At 35.2% G+C, this 12,773-nt stretch overlaps 2 protein-coding genes across 2 annotated transcripts; one reads left to right on the top strand and one right to left on the bottom strand.

Annotated features, from left to right (window-relative positions):
- The first annotated feature begins 9,479 nt into the window (after window positions 1–9,479).
- Window positions 9,480–11,258, top strand: LOC106093037 (histone-lysine N-trimethyltransferase SMYD5). Its single transcript, XM_013260010.2, has 6 exons — window positions 9,480–9,585; window positions 9,637–10,013; window positions 10,076–10,313; window positions 10,382–10,559; window positions 10,618–10,832; window positions 10,928–11,258. Exons 1-6 carry the CDS (start codon window positions 9,550–9,552, stop codon window positions 11,060–11,062), a joined length of 1,179 nt encoding a protein of 392 aa, XP_013115464.1. The 5' UTR covers window positions 9,480–9,549; the 3' UTR covers window positions 11,063–11,258.
- Window positions 11,259–11,291: 33 nt separating this feature from the next.
- Window positions 11,292–12,500, bottom strand: LOC106093038 (DDRGK domain-containing protein 1). Its single transcript, XM_013260011.2, has 2 exons — window positions 12,218–12,500; window positions 11,292–12,160 (listed from the first exon to the last, which is right to left on the bottom strand). Exons 1-2 carry the CDS (start codon window positions 12,306–12,308, stop codon window positions 11,367–11,369), a joined length of 885 nt encoding a protein of 294 aa, XP_013115465.2. The 5' UTR covers window positions 12,309–12,500; the 3' UTR covers window positions 11,292–11,366.
- Window positions 12,501–12,773: the final 273 nt, after the last annotated feature.

The raw sequence follows: 12,773 nt of genomic DNA, 5'->3' as shown, positions 1-12,773 counted from the left end.
CGCCCAAAAAAATTGTTTTTGCGATGTGTCATAGAAAACTTTACAGTGTAGCTTTATACAGCACCTCTACGGAAAGGGATTTTCATCACGAATTCAACGGTGTCCGAAAAGTTGTACAGTTCGTAAAACTGAGGATGTTACAGCAGTTGCAAGCTCACGTTGTTTTTTTTTTAATTTTTCGATATCAATTATGCGATTTTGAAGCAATACTCGTAAAGTTTTCAGGGAAATAGAAGAGAGTATTGTTTTATCCAGCACCATTACGGAAAGAGATTTTCTTCACGAATCTAACGGTGGGCTGAGAATTTTAAAGTTCACAAAACTAAGGATGTTACACCAATTTTAAACTCACGTTGATTTTTTTGCATTTTTCGTATATCAGTTATACGACTTTGAGCTTCTTTTTTCAAGAAAAAAAAAGTAAGAGTTGCACTTAACCGAATTTTTGCCACAATCTTCAATACTGTATAGTCAACTCGAAAATTTTTTTCCCATCAAAAATTGCAAATTTCATAAAGCAGGTTTTTTAGCCTTTGCTAATGCAAATGCAAAAAAAATAAAATCTGAAATTTCAAGTAATTCTGTTTACTTTACGAATTGTCTTCGAATTTTGAACTGTGGAAAGATTAAAAATGCTCGAAATTCGACAAAATAAAGAAGTTACAGAGTAGTTGGCCTTGAAAATAACTTTGAATTTTTACGCCCAAAAAAAAGGTGGGTTTGGCCATGTTTTTCATAACACCCTTTGCAGCTTCTCACGGAAAGAGATTTTCTTCACGAATCCATAGGTGTGTGAAAAATTGTGAAGTTCGCAAAACTGAGGACGTTACAGCAATTGCAAGCTCCCGTTAGTTTTTTTTTTTTAATTCTGTTTTGTTAACGAATCATCTTCGAATTTCAAACTGCAGAGTAGCTACAAATTTTCGAAAGTCGGAAAAAAAGAAGGAGCTACAGCGTATTAGGGTAATAGGCCAAATAAAATTGATATATTCAACCTTTTTTATAGACAACATTGCAGTAATACCTTACCCAGCACCACTACGGCAAGAGATTTTCTTCGCGAAACCAAAATTTTTAATACGATATATCATAGAAAACTTGACAGTTTTCTGTGTTCGGGAACTCAAAAATTTTTGGAAATTTGCACAAATTTTTACTGGAAGTCGCTCGCGTACTTTATTTGCCAGCAGAATAAAACGCATGAGCGAGCCAATTTTGACAGTTAGAAAATAGAGAACCTGCAAATTTCTACTGGTACTTTTTCTGCCAGCAAAAATTTGCATCTTTGAACAGATGTTTTGCAAAGGTCAGCTGTTTTATGAAAACCAGCCGTTGCATGAAAATACAAAAGCTAACGCCAAAATGGATCAAAAAGGCAGAGGTAAGTGAAAAATATAAATATTGCTTATTGGTAATTATTATTATATTTGTTTCATTTTTATTTACTTTTAATGAAGATTCATGGCAAAAGCTAGTGTTCAGGTACAGAAAACTCGATTCTACATTAGAAGGTAATTTGCGGAATTAATTGGAAAAACTTGATCAATTAAAACATTGTATCCTTCCAGACACCAAGAAAAGAGCATTTATCGGTTTCTTAAGTGCTTTGATGGAACCATCCTCATCGAAGAGCTACCATGAAACCAACACCGTCCCTTTGAATTTGTTAAGGAGGGAAGATACTGCCATGGGATTGAGTGGGTCTAGCTGGGCACTTAAACAAGTGACGCACAGTGGGACTAGAAAAAACTAGTGCAAATTAGTTTGCCATTTGTGAACGGATACAGATATCTTCAATGATAGCAAAGTGTCCGTAGCGGCCACATGACCAAATAGAAAGCTCCCTTAGCCTCAAATCAGTGGTCGTAGCAATTTATCTAGCCACAATATCCAAAAGCATAAGATGGTTAGTCAAGGTATCTTTGTCAGCACAACAAGTGTTCTTTTGTATACGGTGATGGCATGTAAAGCAGTTGTAGGCCTATGCAGCCTTCGAAATGCAAGCCGATTCTCGGCGAATGGAAATTGTCCAACGAGAAGAGCGGGAGGAATAGTCCCTCATGCGTCTTGGCTACTGATGAGAGAAGGGAGATCGGTCTTGTGTCCTATTCAGGTTTCAGTAGCGGGATCAGACTGCCGATCTTCCAAACATCGGGTACTATAATAGTGTTCAGGTAGGCTGAGGGCAGTTGTAAGGTAAAGGGTCAAAAAACTGACGTTTATCTAAGAAAAATACCTCATAAGTATCGCTAGCATTGTTTATTTAAACATAATTATTTTCCAAGCAAGCAAATAAAAAACCAACCAAAACAAAAATCTGCTGTTTTTCTGCAAATTTTCACTGGAAGTCGTCCGCGTACTTTTGCTTGCAAATTTTTTAAAGAGAGTAAAATAAGAGCTCTCCTGCAAAATTTTTTTGAATTCTTGGATATCAATTATGCGATTTTTAAGCAATGCTCGTAGAGTTTTCAAGGAAATAGAAGAGAGTATTGCTTCATCCAGCACCACTACGAAAAGAGATTTTCTTCCCAAGTCCAACGGTTTGCTCGGAATTTTGAAGTTCGGAAAACTAAGGATTTTACAGCAATTTTAAACTCACGTTGATTTTTTGCATTTTTCGGATATTGATTATGCGATTTTGAGCATGTCTCTTGAAGGAAAAACATAGGAGCTGCACTAAACCAAGTTTTTTGCCATAATCTTTAATACTCTATACTCAACTCAAAAATTTTTTTTCGCATCAAAAATTTAAATTTTTATAAGGGGTTAGGCTTTGCTAAAAAAATCCAAAAAAAATTAAATGTGAAATTTCAAGTAATTCTGCTTACTTTACGAATCGTCTTCGAATTTCGAATAGCGGAAAGCTTAAAAATTTTCGAAATTCGAAAAAATGAAGGAGTTACAGCGTTGTTGGCCTTGAAAACGACTTTGAATTTTTACGCCCAAACAAATGTGGTTTTTGCTATGTTTTTCATAGAAAACTTTACAGTATTGCTTTATACTGCACTACTACGGAAAGAAATTTTCCTCATGAATCCAAAGGTGGGTGAAAAGTTGTGAAGTTCGCAAAACTGGGGAAGTTACAGCTGTTGCAAGCTCATGTTGGGTTTTTTTAATTTTTCGATATCAATTATGCGATTTTGAAGCAATACTCGTTAAGTTTTAAAGGAAATAAAAGAGAGTATTGCTTTATCCAGCACCATTACGGAAAGAGATTTTCTTCACGAATCCAACGGTGTCCTCAGAATGTTGAAGTTCGCAAAACTAACGAAGATACAGCAATTTGAAACTCACGTAGATTTTTTTGCGTTTTTTGGATATCAATTATGCGATTTTGAGCTTGTTTTTTGAAGAAAAAACATAGGAGTTGCGCTAAACCGATTTTTTGCCATAATCTTCAATACTCCATACTCGCATCAAAAATTTAATTTTTTCATAAGGGGTTAGCCTTTGCTAAAAAAAAGCAAAAAAAAATAAAATGTGAAATTTCAAGTAATTCTGTTTACTTTACGAATCGTTCAAACTGCAAAAAGCTTAAAAATGTTCGAAATTCGAAAAAATGAAGGAGTTACAGCTTTGTTGGCCTTGAAAACGACTTTGAAGTTTTACACCCAAAACAATAGTTTTTGAGATGTGTTGTCCTGTTCTGGTCCAATGATTTCCATGTATTTTCTGACCACTTGTCGCTATGCTGGCATGGTGGCTTATGCGCGGCTGGTGCTCGCCGGATGGGGTGGTTCTTGCGCAAGCGTATAACTTGTCAGGAACAAAAGTTTTACATGTCAGGCTTATCTAAAAAAATGTATGTTTAGCCCGAAAAAGAAACGAAATATCTAATGTCTAACTAAAAAAGAGGAAGCACGACACCTACCTGCTGGGATGTCTTCTCGCCTGGTGTTATGGCAAGGAATAGCCCTCCCTCTGGAGCAAGAGCTCCACCATTGCAACTTTCCAATCTGTTGCCCCGTACCTACCTCTTCATCTTTTGCTCTTTCTGTCCCATTCTATTGTAAGATCTACATGATCTTAATCAAAGCCATCATCTTCATTAAACGTTATAAACATTCCAAGACTAATTTTTATTTATTTCCTATAAGATGGACTCATTCTCAAGGTATATGGGAAACAAATCAAAAATTTTTTTTGTATTATTCTCAGAGCTATTATTAAATCCTTTCATAATCAAGAGTAAAATCTTTGACTAATAATAAAAAGTTAAAATTCTAATAAATGAAATAAAATGTAAAAAAAAACATTTAATATTATGTATGTATGTGTAGGGTAAATCTGATTGCATCTAGGCTTCTCTTCTTCCAGGGAATGTACTGCCAATGGTGTCTCGTCTCACCTGGACACATACTCTCTGTCTGTCCGTCTATGTCCGTCCAAAAATCGTAATGTTATAGGTTTGTGTCGCGTTATTAAAAAAATAAAAGCGTTTTTTTCCTAGTCCTGCTTATCCTGTTTTTAAGCCATTATATAGGCATTTGTGCTCTAAATGGACGGGACAAAAATCCCTAATAAACTTTCCTACCTGCCTAGATCGAGATCTTTCTATTGGGGAAGGGCAAGGATCGTAAAAGATTTGGAAGCGGTTCAAACAAATAAGATAATTTTGATACAATGAAACAAATGCCTACCTTTACCAAAATAAAAAAAATATTTCTTATGTCTTTCTCATTTATTTTTGTTTGCAGATATATTAGTCCATCCGTACAAGATTTGTGTCCTGTGTAACGTATCGGGTCTTATGCAATCACCTGCGACACTGCGGGTTGCGAATGCCTTCTGAATAATCCCACGCTGGAGATAAGGAGGTGAGCTACAGTGACAGTGCCGAGATCGTTGGTTCAATTTAGTTTATTCAATTTCATTCGTTTATTGTTTTAAGTGTTTATGGGTTTTGATTTTGCTTTTTTGTTAAATTTATTATGTATTTATATATTTTTCTTTAAAACTCAATAAAGTTCACATCTGTGTGTTTTCTTTCTACTCAAGTTGTTTTTCTTCTTTCATACATGTCAAGGCCAGGAATTTAAGTTCAGTTCGGTAAATTTCACTTAATACGTTTATTTCCTGTCTTGGCAATAACTCACATTAAAGTCGAATAATTTCCAATTACACATATTGGAATATTGTCTTGCTATTTAGCAACCGGCAAGCATCAACAATTATAAAAAAGTATGTTTTTTTTATTTTTCTTCTACGGCGTTTTGTTGTTGTTACTTGATAAATGGCACTGCACTTTTCTTGGTAGTCACTTCGTTCTCACCGCCAGCTTCTTCGACGTCTCAAAAGGAAAAGAACGATTTTCCCTCTTGGGCCAGTTGACTGCTTTGTCATTTGTCCCATCATGGCGCACTTCCCAGCCAGAATGATGGGCCCAACGACAACACAACACAAACTGTACTACACACAGAAAACAAATTCGTTGCCTCAACCAATTTTTTTGCCAACCGAATGCTGATGATTCCACATACTACGAAGGTTCATAAACAGTTCGGTAGCGACAACCAATGTTTAAATTGAGGTTATTGCCTTATATTTGTTATAGGTACCAAAAATAGTACTGTTTGGAAAAAGTAAAAGAGCAGCCTTTTAAAATTTTTTTTTAAGTTTCTTTATTTGAAAAATCCCAATATGTTAATATGCAAGAAGATGATAGGTTTTATACAATAAACAAAGATATATCCAGATGGGAACTGCAATTTGCTTTTACGTGCCTTAGAGCTAATATAATAAAATGGACTACGCCAACGTGATGAAATAGTTGCATCACGTTCAATAACTAACAGCTGAACTATGCAGGCTTGTCCAATAAACTCAGTGAGCTTCTCGTAAATAAGATGGCGCGAATGGAAATACAGGCATCTAAAATTTTTATGTAGTATAGTTCTTCAAGTCCATACGGGACATTTGCTTTTGCAATACTACTCATCTTAAAACAGAGAAGAAATAACTTTAATGCTTTTCCGAATGTAAATGACAATGACACATTCGGTTAAAGTAATTGATTGGTTGAAGTACTAACTAAAACAGAAAATGTATGCATATGACTGCAATCGTATTTGAGCTAACTCTGTGTTTGTGCTCCGTTAGGAATTTTCAAATAATAGGTAGTTGTTACAACAACTAGAGGCAAAATTTTTTTTTTATGCAAATGATTGGCACAACCAATAGATTATGAACATCTTCATTAAATGCTTTCAATAGTATCGTAATCAAGTTAACTACTGAACTAAGAAAATGACTGATATTTGGTGCTTGCAATTAAAAATTATTTACAATTATCATCACGAATCCATAGGTGGGTGAAAAATTGCGAAGTTCCCAAAACTGAAGAAGTTACATTAATACTGTACACTCAACTCGAAAAAATTTTTCGCATCAAAAATTTAAAATTTTTATAAGGAGTTAGCCTTTGCTGAAAAAATTGCAAAAAAATCAAATGTGAAATTGCAAGTAATTCTGTTTACTTTACGAATAGTCTTCGAATTTCAAACAGCGGAAAGCTTAAAACTTTTCGAAATTCGGAAAAATTAAGGATTTACAGCGTTGTTGGCCTTGAAAACGACTTCGAAGTTTTACGCCCAAAAAAATTAGTTTTTGCGATGTGTATCATAGAAAGCTTCACGAATCCAGTGTGCTCAGAATTTTGATGTTCGCAAAACTAAGGATGTTACAGCAATTTTAAACTCACGTTGATTTTTTTGCATTTTTCGGACATTGATTATGCGATTTTGAGCATGTTTCTTGAAGCAAAAACATAGGAAATGCACTAAACCAATTTTTTTGTCATAATCTTCAATACTGTATACTCAACTTGAAAATTTTTTTCGCATCAAAAAATTAAATTTTTCATAAGGGGTTAGGCTTTGCTAACCCCTCCGATGTGTTTTCTTCAAAAAAACAAACTCAACATCGCATAATCAATATCCGAAAAATGCAAAAAAATCTGAGCACACCGTTGGATTCGTGAAGAAAATATTTTTCCGTAATGGTGCTGGATGAAGCAATACTCTCTTCTATTTCCTTTAAAACTTAACGAGTATTGCTTCAAAATCGCATAATTGATATTGAAAATTAAAAAAAAAAACCCCAACATGAGCTTGCAACAGCTGTAACTTCCTCAGTTTTGCGAACTTCGCAACTTTTCACCCACCTTTGGATTCGTGAGGAAATTTCCATAGTAGTGCAGTATAAAGCAATTCTGTAAAGTTTTCTATGAAAAACATAGCAAAAACCAAATTTGTTTGGGCGTAAAAATTCAAAGTCGTTTTCAAGGCCAACAACGCTGTAACTCCTCCATTTTTTCGAATTTGGAACATTTTTAAGCTTTCCGCAGTTCGAAATTCGAAGACGATTTGTAAAGTAAGCAGAATTACTTGAAATTTCACATTTAATTTTTTTTGCATTTTTTTAGCAAAGCCTAACCCCTTATTTAAATTTTTGTAGCGAAAAAAATTTTCGATTTGGGTATACAGTATTGTAGATTATGAAAAAAAATGGTTTAGTGCAATTCCTACATATGTTTTTCCTTCAAGAAACATGCTCAAAATTGCATAATCAATGTCCGATAAATGCAAAAAAAATCAACGTGAGTTTAAAATTGCTGTAACATCCTTAGTTTTGCGAACATCAAAATTCTGATCACACCGGATTCGTGAAGAAGATTTCTTTTCGTAATGGTGCTGCATGAAGTAATACTCTCTTCTATTTCTTTGATAACTTTACGAGCATTGCTTCAAAATCGCATAATTGATATCCAAAAATTAAAAAAAAAACAGCGTGAGTTTGCATCTGCTGTAACTTCCTCAGTTTTGCGAACTGTACAAGTTTTCACCGTTGGATTCGTGACGAAAATCCCTTTCCGTAAGGTGCTGCATAAAGCAATACTGTTAAGTTTTCTATGATACGCTTCTCAGAAACTAATTTTTTTGGCGTAAAATTTCAAAGTCGTTATCAAGGCCAACAACGCTGTAACTACTTAATTTTTTCGCATACATAAATTATTATGTGTATACATAAATTATTCGTATGTATCACACGATGTGTACAACTGTCAGAGTTGCTATTTTTAAAATTACATGTGACATGTCTGATCGTGTAATAGGAGCTTTACCTAAATCAGAATTGCACTAAATACTGATGTTGACAGAAAATAAACCAATTTTTTGTTTTGTTGGGCAACTGCTACTACCCGTCAAATTTATCTTCGTGTTTACATTCACAGCAAACCACCCCATTTTTTTCTTTGGTTGTGTTATTGGCGTAACAATTAAAGGTGGCCTCATTTGCCATTAAGCTGAACGACGTTTTGCCAACACACTCAAAGAAATTTGTGTGCGTGTGTACATACGAGTGCGTACACGAGCAGAGAATATGCGAGGAAGAAATGACAACAAAGAGAATGCAAACAAAAATCTGACATCTTAATACCGTCAAACTTGACCGGCTGTTAACAGCTGTTCACGTAAGACCACCTTATTAATCCGCCTTGAATGACATTTTGATTTTGACAAATAATTTTCAATGTTGATTTTCAAGTGACAATCTTCATGACGAAATGGCAGATTTTGTTGTACAAATGAAACCCCGTTTACATTGCTCATTAAATCCGAATTTAAGGCTCTCGTCAGCTGATCTTTTAAAGGGAAAACAGATGATCGAGCCATCAAATCCGGATTTAAAGAGCATTGCAATTGGGTTTTGAGACGATCTTACATTGTTTCGGCATGACAAAAAAGGCATTTTATTTGCCCTATATTCGATTGCATGTAAATTTTTTGTATCCTTGCAATTTTTTGTGACATCAAACAAGGTTAACGCTATTTGATTTGTTTTTGGACAAACGAAATGTGTCAAATAATGTGTCTAATGTGGATACGAAATGAGGAATGTTCGAGATACGAAAAAAATTGAAATAATTTGGGCAAAAATTATAAAACAAGTTGAGTCAAATATTTGATTATTTTTTATGTAGCATTAAGCACAAGTGCACAGAAAGGCTGTCCAATGAAGAAACAGCGGAAACAAGGTTTTTATGCCTCTAATTGACTATGAATCCGCAGTCAAACCCATGGCGAAACAATTAAGGGTGGTCACATTTGTACAACAACCACAAATCATATGGTACAATCTGCCATCGTGTCATCAAGCTGATCGTACTTTTGCCAACACATGCAAAGAAATTTGTGTTCGTGTGCGTACATGAGCGGAGAATATGCGAGAAAGGAGATAACTACAAAGAGAATGCAAACAAAAATCTGTCATCTTAATACCGTCAAACCTGGCCAGCTGTTAACGGCTGTTGGCGTGAGACCACCTTTTTAAATCCGCCCAATGTCGTATTAAATGACATCCATAATACTTATTTGCCAAATAAAGTTTCTAATGTCATTGCGTGACACTGTTTTTGAGAAAAAAAATATCATGGTTGCTTTAGGAAATCTGAAATAATACCAAAATTAGCAACACTGTTAAGCACATGCGACCAACCGACCGACCACACCAACAAAACAAAAAAATAATAAATAATAATAATTTAACATGTACTCCTTCGACATAAAAGATTTGCCGGGAAAGGTTAGAGAAAAATTATGCAAATAAAGCGCTATTTAAATATGTCTTATTTAGGGACGGGCTATGGTAGCAACAAAACTATTCAATGTGGGTGATACAATCTTCGAGGAAGAACCTTTTGTGTCATCTCAATTTTCTTGGAATGCTGCATACGGTTATGCTTGCTGTGATCATTGTATGAGACCCTTGGAAACAGTCACAGAAAATGTCCGTCGTCTAGCTAGCAAACCGGCTTTGGTGGTTCCACTGACAGAGCACGACCCCACCAAGCAATGGTTGGAGCAATTCACCGTGTGCCCTAATTGTAAGATACGTTACTGTTCTGAAGATTGTAGAATAGAGGCGTTAAAGAAATATCATAAGGTCTCCTGTATGGGCAACTATAGACAAGATGATACCCATCCCATTAATAGATTGAATGAAATATGGAAGTAGGTATTATCAATGGTTATTTGCAAAATAATTATATTATTTTAAATTATCCTCAATGCAGAAAAATGCATTATCCTCCAGAGACTGGTACTATTATGCTTCTGGTTCGCTTAATGGCCATGTACCAACAGTCCACAAATAAAACAGAATTTATGGAGTCTTTGCAGTCATTCCAATCATTGATAGTTAACAAGGAACAACAGATTCATCACAAAATGTTGGGTGAGAATTTTGAACAGCAAATGGAACAATTATATGCTGCATTCTGTGAAGCCTTCCAGGGTGAAGATTATCAATTGGTAACGATTACTACACAACAAACGATGATATGAACAAGAAATTCTAAAAAATGTATTTGTTCTTATAGTTTACAACACCTGAAGCATTTAAGAGTCTCATGGGTTTAGTTGGTACAAACAGTCAAGGCATTGCGACCAGTGTCTTGGCTGAATGGGTCAAAAAAGTATCTGATTTACCTATGCCAGAAGCTGACAAATGCAAATTAGATGAATATATTGATGATTTGTACGAAAAAGTAGGGGAATGTAAGTAGGTTTCAATTAAACAAAATATCATCGCCTTAATTGGTTTTGTTTTCTCTAGTTGCTGGCGAATTCCTGAATAACGAAGGGTCTGGTTTATACCTATTACAAAGTAAAATAAATCATAGCTGTGTGCCAAACGCTCAATCAACATTTCCTTACTCCAATGACATTGTGGTATTGAAAGCCACAAAAATCATACAACCTGGAGAGGAGATATGTATTTCATATTTGGATGAATGCCAACTCGAGAGGAGTAGACATTCAAGGCAAAAGGTGAGAAATGTTCAATGTGGATATGGGAAAAAAAAAAACTTTACTAATGGGTTTCATAATCACTTTTCCACATTTTGTTACACATACGCCCTCAGATCCTAAAAGAAAACTATATATTCCTATGCTATTGCCCAAAATGTCAAGAACAAATTGGTGATCCCGATGAAACTAGTGAAGACGAAGATGATATGGACATGGAAGATGATGATGACGATGTTATGGACGATTAAAAATGTAGTAACAAACAGCTTTCAGCAATATGTATTTGTTTAATATACTAAAAAATATGCAAAAACATATTAGGAAAAATGCTACTCATAATGATACTATTGCCCTTCCCCCTTTTGCGAGTATATAATAATGAAGTGTTTTTGTTTTCCCCAAGTGTATTTTATAAACTATTTACACTACAGATTTTAAATATTTTTGTAACAGATACAATAAAACAAAAAAAAAAAATACAAAGAATAAGAACAAAACTTATCGAAGAGTATATTACAAATTTACTTTTCTTTACATTGGGTTCTTATGGTCCTAACTAGTTGCAACAGGTGTCAAGTTGATCAAATTGTTACTACTTTCCGCTAATTCTTGTATTGATACCCTACCCCTTTGTCTTATGAATTTAGCCACCGACGCAAGTTCTTCTTCCGATATGTATATGAATTTACCACGATCATCTATCACTCCGGTTATGGAGCCGTTGGCTTGAAGTTCCTGTATGCGTTCAATAGCTTGTTGAGTTTTCAATTTGAACTCAGTGGCTAAATCTTCCAGTACCACCACTTTATTATCTTTAATGTATTTGATGAAGTCTCCCAATAGGTTTTCCTTCTCTTCATCTCCTTCTTCGTAGCCCTCTTCTTCGACGCTGAATGCAGCCTTCATTTTTAGATATTCCTCGTGTTCTCTTCGCTCTTGCTCTTCGCGTGCCAATCGTTCGGCTTCCTCCTTTTTACGTTCTTCTTCAGCCTCTTGATCTTCTAGCTTTTTACGTTCCTCCTCTTCTTTTGCATCTTTGGCTTTTTTCTCCTCGCGCAATTTCATTTCCTGTTCTCGCATTAGTCGTTTTTGTTCCTTGGCCTCCATTTTAGCACGTTTTTTGGCACCCATCTTCTCATCTAACACCTGGCCCTGGGGTATTTCACCTTCTTCGTTTTCATTATCGCTCTCATTACGTTGCGCAGCTTCCTGGGCAGCCACTGGGGCAGCAGCATTTTGTCTCAAACGATTACGTTGATTTCGTACAATTTGCGCCCTTCTAGGCACACCTTCCTGAGCCCTTTGAGGTACCCCACGTTGCTGTGCATGCTGTTGTTTGGGTTCTCCTAAAATACAACAAAATGCTAAGTTGGCAAGCAATTGCTAAAAGCAGTAAAACAAACCTTCGGGATTTCTCTTCTTCTGCAAATAAAGTAATGTCACAAGAAGCACCACAAGTGCTGTGGCACAACCAATTAATAATGTAAGCGACATTTCGCTATTAACTAGTGCTTATTTTGCTCAGTTTTGTAAAAATAAAATATAATAGGAAAAGTGGTCACTAAATTTCCCAACTGACCATTGAATGTCAAATACGTCAACAAATTATGTTGACAACAAACCGATAATTTTCGATTGCTTCAACTGTCATCGTTGTGAATAAAAATGGTTCCAAAGAAAAGGAGTTTAAATTATGAAAAACTGCACCGAAATCGGAAAGTGTGGCTACAATAACGCTCACCTTTGTTCACGGGCTGTGTAATAATGCATATTTGAATGTGCCCATCACTTCTTTAGACTATACAGTACTAAAAAAATATATAGTACTATCGTGTGGATATCGATAGCAACTTTACACAGAATTGATATGTGATGCAAGAATCAAACAACCCTAATGTTATCATGTTTTGAAGAAAAGCCTTTCGAAGTTGCCAGAATTTTGCATTATGTATTGGTATT

This window comes from Stomoxys calcitrans, chromosome 2 (genome assembly GCF_963082655.1).
Source record: "Stomoxys calcitrans chromosome 2, idStoCalc2.1, whole genome shotgun sequence".
Taxonomy (NCBI): Eukaryota; Metazoa; Arthropoda; class Insecta; order Diptera; family Muscidae; genus Stomoxys; species Stomoxys calcitrans.
Note: the sequence above shows the minus strand (reverse complement) of the source record. Positions and strands in the feature narration are given on the sequence as shown.